Below are 14,520 nucleotides of genomic sequence, written 5' to 3' on the forward strand. Positions count from 1 at the left end.
TGCACACGCAAACATCAACGATCAAAGCCAACGTCAACGTCAAAGTCAAAGTCATCTTCAACACCCAAACATAAACGGCCTTGCACAGGTATGTGCGCGAATGCATACAAAGAGTTTATCAAAAGTTTTTGATAGCAAAATCAAATGCGTTTCCTCTGTAGTGAGCGCCACTCGATGAACCAGGATTGTGTTAGCCATTGATGGCAAGCGCCAGAGTGAACGTGTGAAACAATCACGATATAAAAACTGAAGGTCGGTTTAAGACCACCCCGACTTTACCCAAATAAAAACATATCGTGTATTACAAGTAACAGGTAGATTCAATTTATATAGCTTATTTTAATGAACATACCATAAGCAATTAAATTTGCCTTGTTTCGCAATGTTTCGTTTCTTGGTTGAAAATTCAGTAGGAAGCACCGTCTCTGAGATACAAAGGAGGAAAGGAGGATAGGTTCAGGACCACCGATTGCGTTAGAATCACCTTCCCGTATAGGATGGGCTTTCGGAAGAGAAGATCTCAGAGAAAAGTAAGAAGTATTCAGAGTAATTAAAAAACATAAAAAATAGTATATTGCTTGCTACAATACGATGAAATTCTTATTTAATACAACTTATTGATTATGTGACGTGACAACGTTTCGTGGAGACTGTTTATTCGCACAGAGCGCGTTGTCACGTCACGAAATGCATGCCGTCAAAATGCATGTTTTTGCGAGTTTTTTGAAAAACTGAGTATACAGGAATCTACGTTCATCTTTCATTGACAAATCATAGAACAAAGCTTATTTGTATGTTTTGAAACGGAACTGAAAATACAACATCAATGTTCAAAAGTCGGAACCGGCAAAAAGACAGGTGTTGTCACGTCACAAATGTATTGGACTGGCAACACTGGCGAATTCAACTGCAAAATATTCTCCAGCTAAAGATTCTTGTAGGAAATTTTCTCAATTTCACTTCAAAATCGTTTACCATTTGGAAAACGTGTGATTTATACAAGAAAACGATAAAGAACCTGTTTTTAGTGAGTCAAACCGTTGTCACGTCGCGCTGGAATGGGTCATATGCAGATTTGTTCCCGTATCATTCTGCTCGTGGTCGTGACACAATTATGGAGACTTTGGCGTTTTCTATCAAACGTCGCGGATTGCATTGATCAAGCAGACATTTGAAATTGTTCCTGACTTGATCAACTTTAACGATGATGATATTGATTCAGTAGCTGGACAACAGGAGGAAAAAAGCCACTGGACGATGGGAAACCTGCAGAACAGTTGAGCATCAAGGATTCTCGCTCAAGAGTTTTCGTACAGAGGGCATCAGAGGCAAAAACATGACAATGGGATTCGATACTCTTCTACCCAACATAAGTGGACTCTGAACGGGCGTTTTTCTCTTCTGGAAACTTTGTTAATAAGATCCGATCTACGGCCAAATTAACATTCTCTGTGTCCTTAAGTATTACTTTAGCCAGCAAAAACTTGCAAAATGACATAGAACTACGTCTTTCATTAAAGGTGCCAAATCAGAAAACAGGTCACGTTTTACGAAATAAAGTTGACGTTAATAACTATATTTGCCGCGAACGGATTTTGACGATTTACATACAAACAAATCGGAAATTACCTAAGTTTTTTTTTTATTACAATCCCCTGGTGTGTAAACGGTTTGAATTGATAAAAACTAGAAGCATTTCCATTTTCCCATACATTTGTCATTTGTGAGCATTCCTACCCATGCCGTCAATAACGAGCAACTTATCGGTGATCAACGAAAGGCAGTGATTTAAAGTCTCCGGGAACAAAAAAGGGAAGAAGAAGAAGAAAAACGAAGATCCAATATTCATGCCTAGAGCATAAATATTGGATCTCGCTGAGGCAAACCTTCAGTATCGTTCCAGATACGAAGCAATAAACATCGCTTGTTCTTCCTTGTTTTGTGTCATCACATGTCTTCTTTTCGGATTGAGCTGTGGTAGCGACCAAATTAATTACTCGCTGATGTCACTAGCATTGCAATCATTACATCAAACTGACGCCATTTCATTAAGGTTCAGAACTGCACAATTGTGTGGGGAATCCTAGGCTATTGTCGGCTCATCAAGAAAATAATTGTTCAGGAATTTTGTGTGTGATTTGGTTCCGCATGACACAGTAACAAAACTATATCCACCAAGGATCAAAGCTAAGCTAATCAAGACCTGAAATGTTAATAGATAAGGCTTCTGTTGAGAAGAGCTCAAAGCGGAGGACTTGACGTAGTTCTACGTCAACGGTGTGATCGTGTCTTGAACACAATCTTCTATAATTTTTTTTTCTGTAAACTAATCATTATAAATAAAAATTGTTTCTACAAGTTTCTACAAATAAACATTTTGTTTCTTTGCCCTATTCCTTCTCTGGCCTTCGCGCTCATTCAATGCGCGATAAAGGGCGAGACCTAAACATGCATTTCGAGTTTAGGAGGTAATATTTTGAATATCCACCTCCATTTCGGATCACATTAAAATTCGATTTGGCATCGAGTCAGACAGCTTTTGAAGTGTTATCATATCAATTAGGGCCCAACACTCCTGAATTACTGCTGGAAATGTTGTCAAATTGTCGTCCGTTTGCATAGACCATCCCGGCCAAGATTCCCCATAGGTTCTCTATGGGATTTCAATCGGGACTGCAAGCAGGTCATTCAAGAAGCGGAATGTCCTTCTCAGCAAATCATGCCTTTGATTACTTGGAAACGTAGATCGATAAATTATCCTACTGAAAAACTATATTTTCAGTAGCGTTATTCTCAATATGGCTAATCAAAACGTCCTCCAGTAATTCAAGATACTTTTTGGAGTTCATTCGGGTGGGAAGCTTGCTGTGATAGGACAAAGGCTCCCCACACCATCAAAACTTCCGCCCCCAAAGTTTCGCTTCGATCTCCCGACATTCCGCTGACTTAAATCGTGCCAATAGCAACTGTAACAGACCGGGCCATCCATTAAACTTTTTTTCGTCGGAAAACACAACATTTCGCAATTCTAGTTTCCATTCCATGTATTGCCGGGCGAAATTTAGACGGTTCTGCTTATGAGTGGCGGTCAGTTTCGGCTTCCCTTGAAGTTTCTTCCACTTGATGTTTGGTGACTCGTTCAAGATGCGCACAATATGCCTCTTCGTTACTGGAACAACCAATCTGCCTTAATTTGTGAGCAAGACACAATCGTTTCTTGGTTGATTTGTGTCTTATTTGACATTTAAGACGCAAAGTAACTTTGGTGTTCCCTTTTGTAGGTCGTTTTATTCCATATTTCGGGCCCATTTTCAAAAAATTACGTAACACTTTCTCAGATCGATCAATTTTTGTTGCGATCGAGCGATTAGAAAACTTTTCTTCTTTGAACATCTTTATTATTCTCCGTTCTTCCTCCGTTAATAGAGTACCTTTCGACATTCCTTCAAACTATACATGAATCACTTATCTGACCAACTTCTTACATTGCACATCTTATGTTTACCGTGTAAATTGAATACTCCGAAGTAATTTTTCAAAAAACACAGATAAAGACTCGGTGATTATACGAAAACCTGATTTTTATGCGGCTAAACGTATGTCTCGGGAAAAAACGGCGTTTGAATGTTTACATCCACTGATGCCGCCTTGTGCGTGTGTGAGTGTGACGCGCGTTCTTTCAATAAAAGTGACTAAAATATACTACCACTACAGAAAATATGTATCCCGATAAAAAGAACATTCCTAATTGTTTTGAAAGTGTTTCAAGATTTTTCAAGTGCGTCTAAACGAATGTCTATCACTGTATATTTGAGGACATAGCTTGTTGTGTTCGATTTTTTTCCCAAACTGCTTTTGAGACAAGAATATCCTGTTTAAATGTTGTCGAGTGTTTTCGTTCTCGACTATGGTATCGTATTGCTGGCACTTCTGCTTCCCCCGAATAAATCAATATGCACATCAATATCAAAGATGATCTAGCTGAGATATGAAATTTTGTAAATAATTTAATGTGGTACACTTTTTGTCGGAATTCTATCACAATGGGAGGTTCAGGCTCGATTCCCGTTCTTGCCAGAATTTTTTCTCAGAACTTGCCACCCAAAATACAGGGTGGTTTCAAAACGGACTCCGCAATTTCGAAAAGGGCCGTGATGAGTCTTTAGAGGTGGAGGGTGTGACTGTGTTTGTCTTGCGACCCCGTTTTCTGTCGCTATAATGGATTGACTGTGCTTTTTTGAAAACGAATAAAATTGAACAAAATGCATTTTGTGTACAAACTTACTTCAAAAGTTCAAGAGAGCCATTTTGGATAACTGTGTGTCTAAAACTGAAACATATAGCTGGTACATATAGTTCAGACAGAGCTTACGAATTCTACTAGTTGAATTACCTTAGATCTCATATGGATCAGTAGAACAAATTTTAATTGAAAAAAAGAGAGCCATATTCTCCAGACAAAGCTCCATGTGCATTCTTTAACTCCCATAATCAAAATTTTCATATGAAGCGAAGCGTTTGACAAACTAAAAATATTAAATTAATAATATTATTACCCTAAACAAAATCCAGTTAGATTGAGATATGACTTAAATATATATTTCAGAGTTTGAAAATATGGCAATGTTATAATTGAATTTATCGCAGCGAGTGATGAAGCCTATTCAAAACGAAACCCGGTTTGGGGTCCCTAACATATCGTTTACGTAACAATTTACGATTTACGTGACCACTCCAGCACAGTCTCTTCCTCCGACAGTTCCGAATCGCGCTCCGCAATCGTTCCAATCACAATCGGAATAGCGATAACTGCGAAGGGGTCCTGCAGGTAGCAGGTGTTCACCTCCAGTGCCACCTTTATTTCGTAGCATATTTTGATGATCTTCGAGCAGCAGGTGGTAGGCAACAGCCAAGGCACTTGTAGATTCTCCTCGGCCAAAATGCCTCCCTCGGGAAGCGTGATCCCTGGCGATACAGTCTTGCAAATAATTACACTCTCAATCCGTTGCCGATGCTTTGGCCACCTAGCGCTGTATGTGGTTTTCTGGATAAGAACGGTTGTGATTTCGCGAACCTTTATATTTCGCCTGCTGTTGATACGCAAAAGTGTGGAAATCATTTGGCCAGGAATGAACCCATTGGATGGCAGTTGAACTGAGAGTGCAAGTGAACCCGAAGGGAGACATGGCCAGCAGCTGAGAAATTTCGTGTGCTCCGCTTTGATTGGTAGAAGGGGCACTTTGTTGAGATCAAGCTCCCGGGACACTTGGAAGCCGAGTGTGTGGGCTTTAGATTGTTTCCACGGTCGTTCGACGGTTACGGTCAATGAGTAGCGGATGCGCCCATTCTTGCCCTCGAACGAGGCTGGAATCGCTTCAGGAAGTGGACAAGCAAAGCCGTATGTGTATCCCCCGGCGGGCATGAAATCTAAAAAAAAAGTTTGTTTACCAAATGACATCATTCACAGTCAATGATTCGTCATAGCTACGTACCATTGACTTGACAAAGGATAAGCTCGGAGTGTAGATAACATTCCTTGCCAGTGTACGTCGTGCTCGATGCAGCATCATTTGCTTGGAATAAAAACTGCTCAAGGTTAAGAAATCGTCCGTTTTGGCTGTTTGCTTCACTCCATTCCGTTTTACCAATACCACTAATCGTCAACTTCAATCCTAAAATAATGTCAATTATTCATCACTTTTTCGAATCAAACTTATTCAATAACAATACTCGAGACACGGATGGTTTTAGTCAGAACCACAATTGCTTCACCGATTACTTCCTGGCCGGGATAGAATACCCCATCGACCCCACTAGTGAGCACAATTTCGATTTTGACTGTCATCCTTTCCTTCGCGCACCACAAAATAATCACATTTTTGGCTACGCTCCGATATTAGCAGAATACACGTGCTCCAGCAAATATCGAAGATAATGATGCTGCCCGATGGCGCCAGACCGTCGCGTTAGGATATCTTAGGCGACACATACCCACGTCACTTTCTACTGTTGGCAAACAAAAGCATATTTTCGTATGCTGTATGTTATCCACCACAGAACTGAGAATATTGTGGATCTACTTTTTAATGTCATAGAATATTTTAATAACCAAAAAACTTCTTTCGTCCTTCAGAGCAATGATATTTGTATCACTTGAATAGGCAAAGATGAATGGCACTCGTACCAGTGCGTTGACCGTTATTAAAATTTCGTCAATTCTGCACATGCGTTTCTTTTCTTCCTTTCATCTTTGCGTCTAATAGATATTCCGTTTGTTCTATAGCATAACAAGAATAAAGCAAGACATGTTCAGCTAGCATATCCTAGCCTATGAAAGTCGAATTGTCTCATGTCCTTTTTTCGTATCTATTTCGTATCTAATTCGTATCTCTTATTTGTTGTAGCCGCCTATGTAAACCTTCGAAACTGCTGAACTGGGAGTAGGCAAATACTAGACAAGACGTCCCATCCGCCGAAATAGAACTTGCATTTGTAACATCTGTACTTGATCAAATTGTCAAATTTATGCAAAAAGCCCTTAGCACCGTAAGATTCCTCAAAAAAGGTTTGTGATACAAATTTCAACATTAAATAAATTTTACATTAAAGCTTACGGTTATTAGTGAACAAAAATATGTTCGGCTCAGACTTAAACCCGAAAACCAGAAGTCATCAGTAACGTATCTGAGTTGTTGGAGTAGATGGTGGAATTAGTTTTAACAAGTTGAGCCCCGAATTGTTCTTACTGCGCGCTCCATTCAGCCCGCAGCAAGAGCATGTTCACAATATCAGTGTCGGTCCCAGCTCCCAAGGAAACTTATTTTTCGGTTTCATTGCCTTGAGGAAGGCATTCGATCCCTCGTCCAGCAACGGTGTTGTCCAGTCGGCGTCCTCACGAAGAATGAATGAGAATTTTCCTCAGTGGAGATGCAACATATATATATACGCTAGCGATAACTTACTTACTATGCAAGGGTGTAGTATACTTCGCAAATATTCTCTTTTCGTTATCCACAATCGTTGTTTCTATTAGTTAGTTTATTGCATTGTAGAGGCTTTGAACTTTAAAGTTCATTCGCCTATAACATTGTTTCTATTCTAGCGGATGCATAAGTTGCCCGATATTGACAGCTCTGTTCGGGAAAACACATAAATGGACAGAACAAATGTATGGTGAAATGGGAATGCTTCCAATTTTCATAAATTTAAACCATATACAGACTATGGGATTACAATGTATAGCATATCAAACAAATCTTAGAAAATTTCCGACTCGATTGGTATGCAAATCATTAAAATTCGTTCGCAGCAAAAAATGTTATTAACGTTAACTTTATTTCATAAAAACGTGACCTGTTTTCTGATTTGCCACCCTTACTGAAAGACGTAGTCCTACGTCAAAAATTGTGTTCTTCTCCTTAGAGGGGACTATCGTTTCCACAGGAACTTTGGCCTTCTCAGCGTAAGTATCACTTGTATCATGTTAAGTAGAACCTCCATCATCCGTGGAATTGAGTACTTCACGGACATCGGTGATCTATAATTGGTAATCGTAATAAATTACTAAAAATTAAGTGCTAACGCAAAAAAGAGATATTTCATCATGAGAACTATGTTCTATCACCACTAAAAGTATTATACCATGTATAAATCCATATACATCAGTAATCAGAAAATGGGAAAGGAAAACCAAAACAAAAGATCAAAAGTCTACTGCTAATTGATAAATTTCGGGAAGATCTTTAGATTTACTATCTAACTTTCTTTCGCGGATAATCCGCTCGTAGATAATCGAGGTGCTATTGATTACTGCATTGTTATTACTATTACTATTACTATTACTATTACTATTACTATTACTATTACTATTACTATTACTATTACTATTACTATTACTATTACTATTACTATTACTATTACTATTACTATTACTATTACTATTACTATTACTATTACTATTACTATTACTATTACTATTACTATTACTATTACTATTACTATTACTATTACTATTACTATTACTATTACTATTACTATTACTATTACTATTACTATTACTATTACTATTACTATTACTATTACTATTACTATTACTATTACTATTACTATTACTATTACTATTACTGTATATATCTACTATCTAGTAGTATATTACTATCAAGAGAGAACATTTAAAAAACATGCTTGTAAATAAAATACAATATTAAATAAAAAATGTGGATACAAATAAAGTGTTCCAAAATTCTACTTGAAAGCACACAATTATATTACAAATCAGCCATTCCATGCCAAACCGTATAATGGTTCTCAGATTGTTGGAAAAGTGGTAGCACGAAATATGAGACTCGTTTTTCGTTGTTGTTTTCATTAGGGTTTTCATTTCCATTTTTCAAAAATGACTTTTTTCAAAAATTCTTTACTTTTAAACTACTGGACCGATTCAGATGATCGACATATCAAATCAGAGTCAATGTGCTACAACAAACACCTCCCTGATTTTTGGATATGTTATCTAAAAAACCCTCAGGTTTCAAGAAAAAATATATCAAAAATGCAGTGCCCTCTAGTCCAAAGGGATATAAACAATAAAAAACAAATACAATCAATAATTGCGGAAACAAAATCAATTTTTTTCGCAATTGTAACATTTTTTGAAAAATGCTCATTGGATTTAATGTGATAGGTCAATCATCCAAAGCGGTCCACAAGTTCAAAAGTTTTGTATTTTTTTAATTTGAATTTCACATGTATATTCAAACATCAAAGGCAATTTTATTTTGATTCACAGAATGAATGTAATAAAAAAAAAAGACGGGTGGGTAATGTCGGGGACATAACCGGAGTGACGTAGGACTATACAAAGGGGACAGCTTTTGTTAAATATATATTTTAAATATATTGTTTTATTTTCTTCTGCTATGTGAATACCTACCTATCTACCTGAAAAATGGATTAGTTTACTATTACTCTTTATGAATATGTTGATGGTTCTGAAAAGAACCTTTGGTGTTGTGTTTTTGTTATCACTCGATATTCCCATCTTGTTCGGTTAAACCTTCCTGTTTAGCTATTGCGTTTGCCACTCGCCACAGCTTTCACAGTTGGAAAATTTCTTCCCATCCAGCTTGTGACATGTTGTTCAGTAAATTACATTTAATGCGACGTGCCGGAGAAACACTTTGCCACTCACTGAAACTAATTGTTGCCTTGATGAGCGCCGAACCGAACCTGCTCTGTTCTTGATGTGGGTTTTCTAATTGTCGTGAGCAGCTTTGCAAGCCAACTCGAGCACTCCGACGGCCGAAACTCTATAATCGCTGTTAGGTATACTGGTGCTCCGGCACCAATCCGTTCGGCCTAGTTACCCTTGCGGAGCAATCAGTGAATGCGATCAACAGGGAACTGGAGACCTGCACGGTTCGAGTGAGACTTTGCCTTTCCCTTAACTTGTCCTCCTTTGTTACGCCCACGATGCCGATGCCGTACAACCACACGGGTTTACGGTTTGAAAGAAAATAAGATATTTTTTTGGGGTCCGCGTGTTTTATACTCTAGCGGTACACACTCACAGCATAGAGACAAATCGGCAGACTTAGCCAGAGGGGCGAGTCCAACGAGACGAACGAATGAGCGTTAAAAGGGAGCGATGGCAAAAAAATACATTCATTACGATTTGTTCGCTCGTTGGATTCACATGCAGGCTAAAAAGGGTCCTTTTCAGGATCACAAAATTATCTTCAATCTAAAGAGTTCATTGCTTTGTTATCACTCGATATCCCCATCTTGTTCGGCTAAACCTTCCTGTTTAGCGATTTGTTGCCACTCGCCACAGCTTTCACAGTTGGAAAATTTCTTCCCATCCAGCTTTGTGACATGTTGTACTATAAATTACATTCAATGCGACGTGCCGACGCGCCACTCAGTGTCGCATTGGAGACGATTTTAACCTGTAATTGAACATTTGCGATGACAGTGGTACAGTGTCGACTTTCAATGTGGGGTCATAATTTGGATCTCTATGTTTACAAAAATGTCCAACTAAATAAGTCGCATTACATGTCCGTCCAATTAGCTAAATGTCGAACTAATTGTAAATTACTGTACTTTCAATCTGGAAACAATTTAAGAATTGGTGAAAATTGAATAATCAGGAAAGTCCCAACTATCAATAAGCTCAGAACAACTGCCAAATTCACATACTGATCAGATCCTGGCAAACAAATGATGAAAAAATCAATTTGTGTTTTATTATTATTTTGCATAATGTTTTAGAAAGCATTGAACTGTATTTCCTAAACTCTTTTCTGGAAGGTTTAATGGCCCTGAAAAGCGCCTTGTTTTATGGAATGGTTCCAATTTAGAAAACTTAGTACTCGTGGTTTTGAAAAAAACCATTTCGAACGCCCTTGATGCCGCCTTGTTCTGGATTTCCACCAAAGCAGATTGTATAAAGAACAAACTTTTTTCTTCTGCTACCAGCTGCCGTTTTGCGATTGCGTTTGGCATTCGCTACTCGCTGCAACTGCCTGTTGTCTTAATGTCCACCGAACCGAATGTGTTCTGTTCCGAATGCGGGTTTTCTTATCGTCGCGAGCAGCTTTGCCAGCTAACTCGATGTGTTGTGATGAGAACCGATGTGGTGTACGGTTTGAATGAGAATGATCGTTACGGCAGCGGAGCGGGGATTTTTAAGCTGACTGGCTGGCTCGAGAATTACGCATGTGTGAGACTGCGACCAATGTTTCGTTCATTTTTTTCTTTTTCTTTTCCAATCGTGCTTCATTATATTTCGCTGCTGCTCTGGTTGCCCGTTTTGGTCGGTACGATTTGAGGAGCACAAAATGGACCAATCAAAAATGGGCACATAGTGCATTTTGACAATGGTTGATATTTCACAATTATTCAATTATTTATCTCAAGAAAAAATGAAATGTTATTCGTTATGATAGATGCGTAGATATATTTCCTATCAATTGATGCAAAAACCTTTGCGATCTATTGAGAAATGCTCGAGTTATAAGCGTTCCAAATCTTGCATTTTTTCCTACTTGTTCAGTGCCTAGATTTCCATTTCACCCCCTATATCTTCCGGTTAGACGTAGTCCTACGTCAAAACTTGAAAACCCAGCAAAATTGTATTTTCCAGTTCATTCATCTTGTCCCGTCATGGTATTATTTAATTAAAAAAAATAATTTAGAATTATTATTAGAAATTCAACAACTGATACTCATTCAGAGTTCCAACCGTGTCATACGTCTGACATTTAGTCGAAATCTTGGTAATAGTTCCAGGGCTACAAAAGGACGCTTCAGTTGGATCTGATGTCATCATCCAATTTCGTCACAATTTTCACTGTCTGCCTTGTGAAAGTGATGCTGTAGATATAACTTGTGACCAGTGTTGCCACACGTACAGATTTATCTGGAAAGGTACAGATTTTTTTCGTTATTTTTGGTAAAGATTCTGTACGGTACAGAGTACAGATTTTCGTCAAAAAGTACAGATTGGTACAGATTTTTTCGGCGTATGAAATTTCTTTTATTTGCAACGAAGCAACATTAAAGTACATGCCGACTTTTACGCCGTAGTTTCGATTGGTACTGCTGATCATAAAAGCAATTCAAATGCAATAATTGATCAATTTCATGAAGACGGAATTCCTTACAAGGATCGTCTGAAAGAATTCGCGTCGGACGGTGCGACCGTGATGATGGGGGTTTAAAATTCCGTAATGCGTTTGATAAAAATCGATTGCCCAGAACTAGTATTCGTCAAATGTGCATGCCATTCGCTGGCCTTGTGTGCTATTTATGCATGTGAAAAAATCTTTGACTATCTTGAGCATTTATAGAGGGAAATATATTCCTATATATTCAATAGTTCAAAAAGAACCAACGAATTCGAGGTAATACAGGAAATTTTGAAACTCAGGCAGCTTAAAATCCTACACCCTTCGGCCACCCGTTGGCTTTCGTTAGTGGCGGTCTTGAAGAGATACATTTTACGATTTTCAGAGTTAATTTTGTTTTCAACCACTTAGTATGAATGTGACAAAAATTAAACTGCTGGCAGAATATTGACTGCTCCCAAAGATTTCATGACAAAACGTCCGTTGCTGTTTTTGGAGTATGTTTTGGACCAGATCAACAAATTTGTATCGTTTGCTCCAGGCTGAAAAACCTGAATTCGTGATGCTACACATGAAAGATTTTTATTTGATCATTCTCACTGCGAGGAATCTTACGTTGTTTCAATATTCAATACTATTAAATTTGAAGATCATTCGGCAAGAATTTTTAGTTTGGAGTGGCAGCAGAAGAATGACGAATGACAGATCATTTTAAACGATATTTGTCGTTGTTTTTTCATGGAGGTAATCAAGCAAATGAGAAAAAGATTCGATTTTGATGATCCGATGTTCAACTCTGCCGTAATGTTGAATCCATGAAACTTTTTCAATTTGACAATCACTCACGTTATGTTAGAGGCGTTTCCAGGATACGATGGGAATATACAAGATCTGGAGAATAGAATTCGTACCCTGAAGGTAAAATTACTTCGTAAGAAAATCACAGTTTCAGAAAACGAGCATGAGCTGGTGGACAAAAATTGGATACCAAAAAAGAATTGACGGTTCGCTCGCATTTTCGCTTTGATGCTTTGTAACGTTCTCACTATGCCTCATTCCTCATTCCATTGAATATAATCAGAACAAAAATTAGCTTCGAAATTGATACGACGGACGCTATTTTAAGATAAAAAAAAAATGAGAAAACATTGTGGCGGCAGATCGGAAATTTCAATAAATGATAGTATGCAATCTAGATTCAATAAAATAATGTATAAGTAAACTGACCAGACGTCAGTTTACTGATACCGCGTTACGCGGGACAGTCCCGCATTTCAACAAAATGTCCCGCGAAACGTTCCGCATTTGGCAAAAGGAACGAAAATGTCCCGCGATATCAATTTATTTCAATATTACAATTTGATCATGTTGATTTTCTTAAATGAATGAACCTCAAAATAAAACTTTTATTTGTCAGACTGTTCAAGGGCGTCATCGTTTCATCGTTTCATCGCACCGACAGTGGATTTCTTGTTTAGAGAGTGACACGACAGCAACAAAATCGGAAAATTGATTTTTATCAGGATTCGATTTTTATAAAGATTTATAATGATTTTTATAAAAGTCCCATATTGATCCGCAGGGACCAACGTGAGTCAAACGAAAAGTTCATCTTTGGTCCTCTAGCTCGGTCAGGGCTTAACGTGGTAATTAAGCCGGAAGAACTAGTGTATGCTGGGCAGGAAGAGGGTTGTTAGATGAAGTATCGCAAATGAAGCAAATGTTGGCCGGAACCTTAATCATGGCTGATGAAAAGAGGGATGTCGACATGTTCTTTTACCTTTCCGTGGCTTTGGTAGTCAGCTATCTCTCCATTTTAGCCATTCGCTTAAAAGTCTTCTATAGACCGCAACTGGGGTATGTTGGGAAGGTTGGCCGTCTACGCGACAATGTTTATCTCCAGCCGATCCATTATCCATTCTCCAGTGATCTTTTGGCATAATGGGCTGATCCCCGTTTCGGCATAAAGACCACATCACCTTCGCAAGTTTCGGCAAGCACTTCGTACTCGTTCCCCGTTCACTATATGACTCGAAAGAAGAGCGGCTTGGACATTCCCTTCTCGCCTGTCAGAGAAAGACCTTCTTCGAGAACTTGATGTGGATGATATATTCGACGTCATCGCTTACCTGGGTACCCGGTCCCCGGCCATTCGTTGAATTCTAGCATCAAGCACGTCTCATCTTCCATTATGAGCACGAAAAGAAGTTTTTCACCAGCACCTGAAGCTACTCCTTCCGGGTGATTGCCTGCTGCTCAGATACTGCCGGTCTCGTCTGACGCTTCCGCATAAAAATGTCCATTTTGGCCAGATTCCCCTTAACCGTTTGGCCGGTTATTTCGATCTCTCGGCTTGAAGAACGACAGGGAGAGGATGTTGGAAATACCAGATCGGCTTTGTCTGGCGGACACAAAGTGTCTCAGGATATCCAACTCCTTTGCTGTGGGGTGAAGGTGATAGTATGAAAAAATCATGAAGTTGGTTGACAGTGCTGCTGCGGCTTATCAACAGCCATGAACAATTTTAATTTTTTTAAGGCTTAAGAAACGTAATATTTAAGGAAAATTTGCTCCATTAAATTATTTTTTGTAATTTTTTTTTATCGCCATCCGAAAATAGTCCATTTTTTAACTGCATACGTTAACACTAAATTGGATGAAAAATGAATTGAAATTTTCGAGCATTCCATTCGGTAATTTGAAGAAAATTGTTGAATTTGAATCGTGCTTGCCAGGCTTTAATGCTCTGAGCGAATGATTTTCAGGCGTAAACAAAATCTAAACCACTGAAAAATCACAACTGAATAACGTTACTTAGAAAGTAATAATACAGATTAGATTTAATTGCAAGGACACATGTTAAGTGTTTCACGAATAAATGAGACTCGCT

The 14,520-nt window shown here is 38.4% G+C and overlaps 1 protein-coding gene across 2 annotated transcripts; it reads right to left on the reverse strand.

Annotated features, from left to right (window-relative positions):
- Positions 1–4,683: 4,683 nt before the first annotated feature.
- LOC129778515 (arrestin domain-containing protein 2-like) lies at positions 4,684–14,027 on the reverse strand. 2 transcript variants are annotated; one of them, XM_055785457.1, is made up of 3 exons: positions 5,731–6,025; positions 5,493–5,672; positions 4,684–5,427 (listed from the first exon to the last, which is right to left on the reverse strand). In XM_055785457.1, exons 1-3 carry the CDS (start codon positions 5,843–5,845, stop codon positions 4,715–4,717), a joined length of 1,008 nt encoding a protein of 335 aa, XP_055641432.1. In that variant the 5' UTR covers positions 5,846–6,025; the 3' UTR covers positions 4,684–4,714. The 2 variants fall into 2 exon arrangements, 1 of the variants encoding a protein (XP_055641432.1); XR_008743451.1 differs by lacking the exons at positions 4,684–5,427; positions 5,731–6,025 and adding exons at positions 13,411–13,696; positions 13,760–14,027 and having other exon boundaries at positions 5,539–5,672.
- Between the last annotated feature and the right edge of the window lie 493 nt (positions 14,028–14,520).

Source organism: Toxorhynchites rutilus, chromosome 3 (assembly GCF_029784135.1).
Source record: "Toxorhynchites rutilus septentrionalis strain SRP chromosome 3, ASM2978413v1, whole genome shotgun sequence".
NCBI classification, from domain to species: domain Eukaryota; kingdom Metazoa; phylum Arthropoda; class Insecta; order Diptera; family Culicidae; genus Toxorhynchites; species Toxorhynchites rutilus.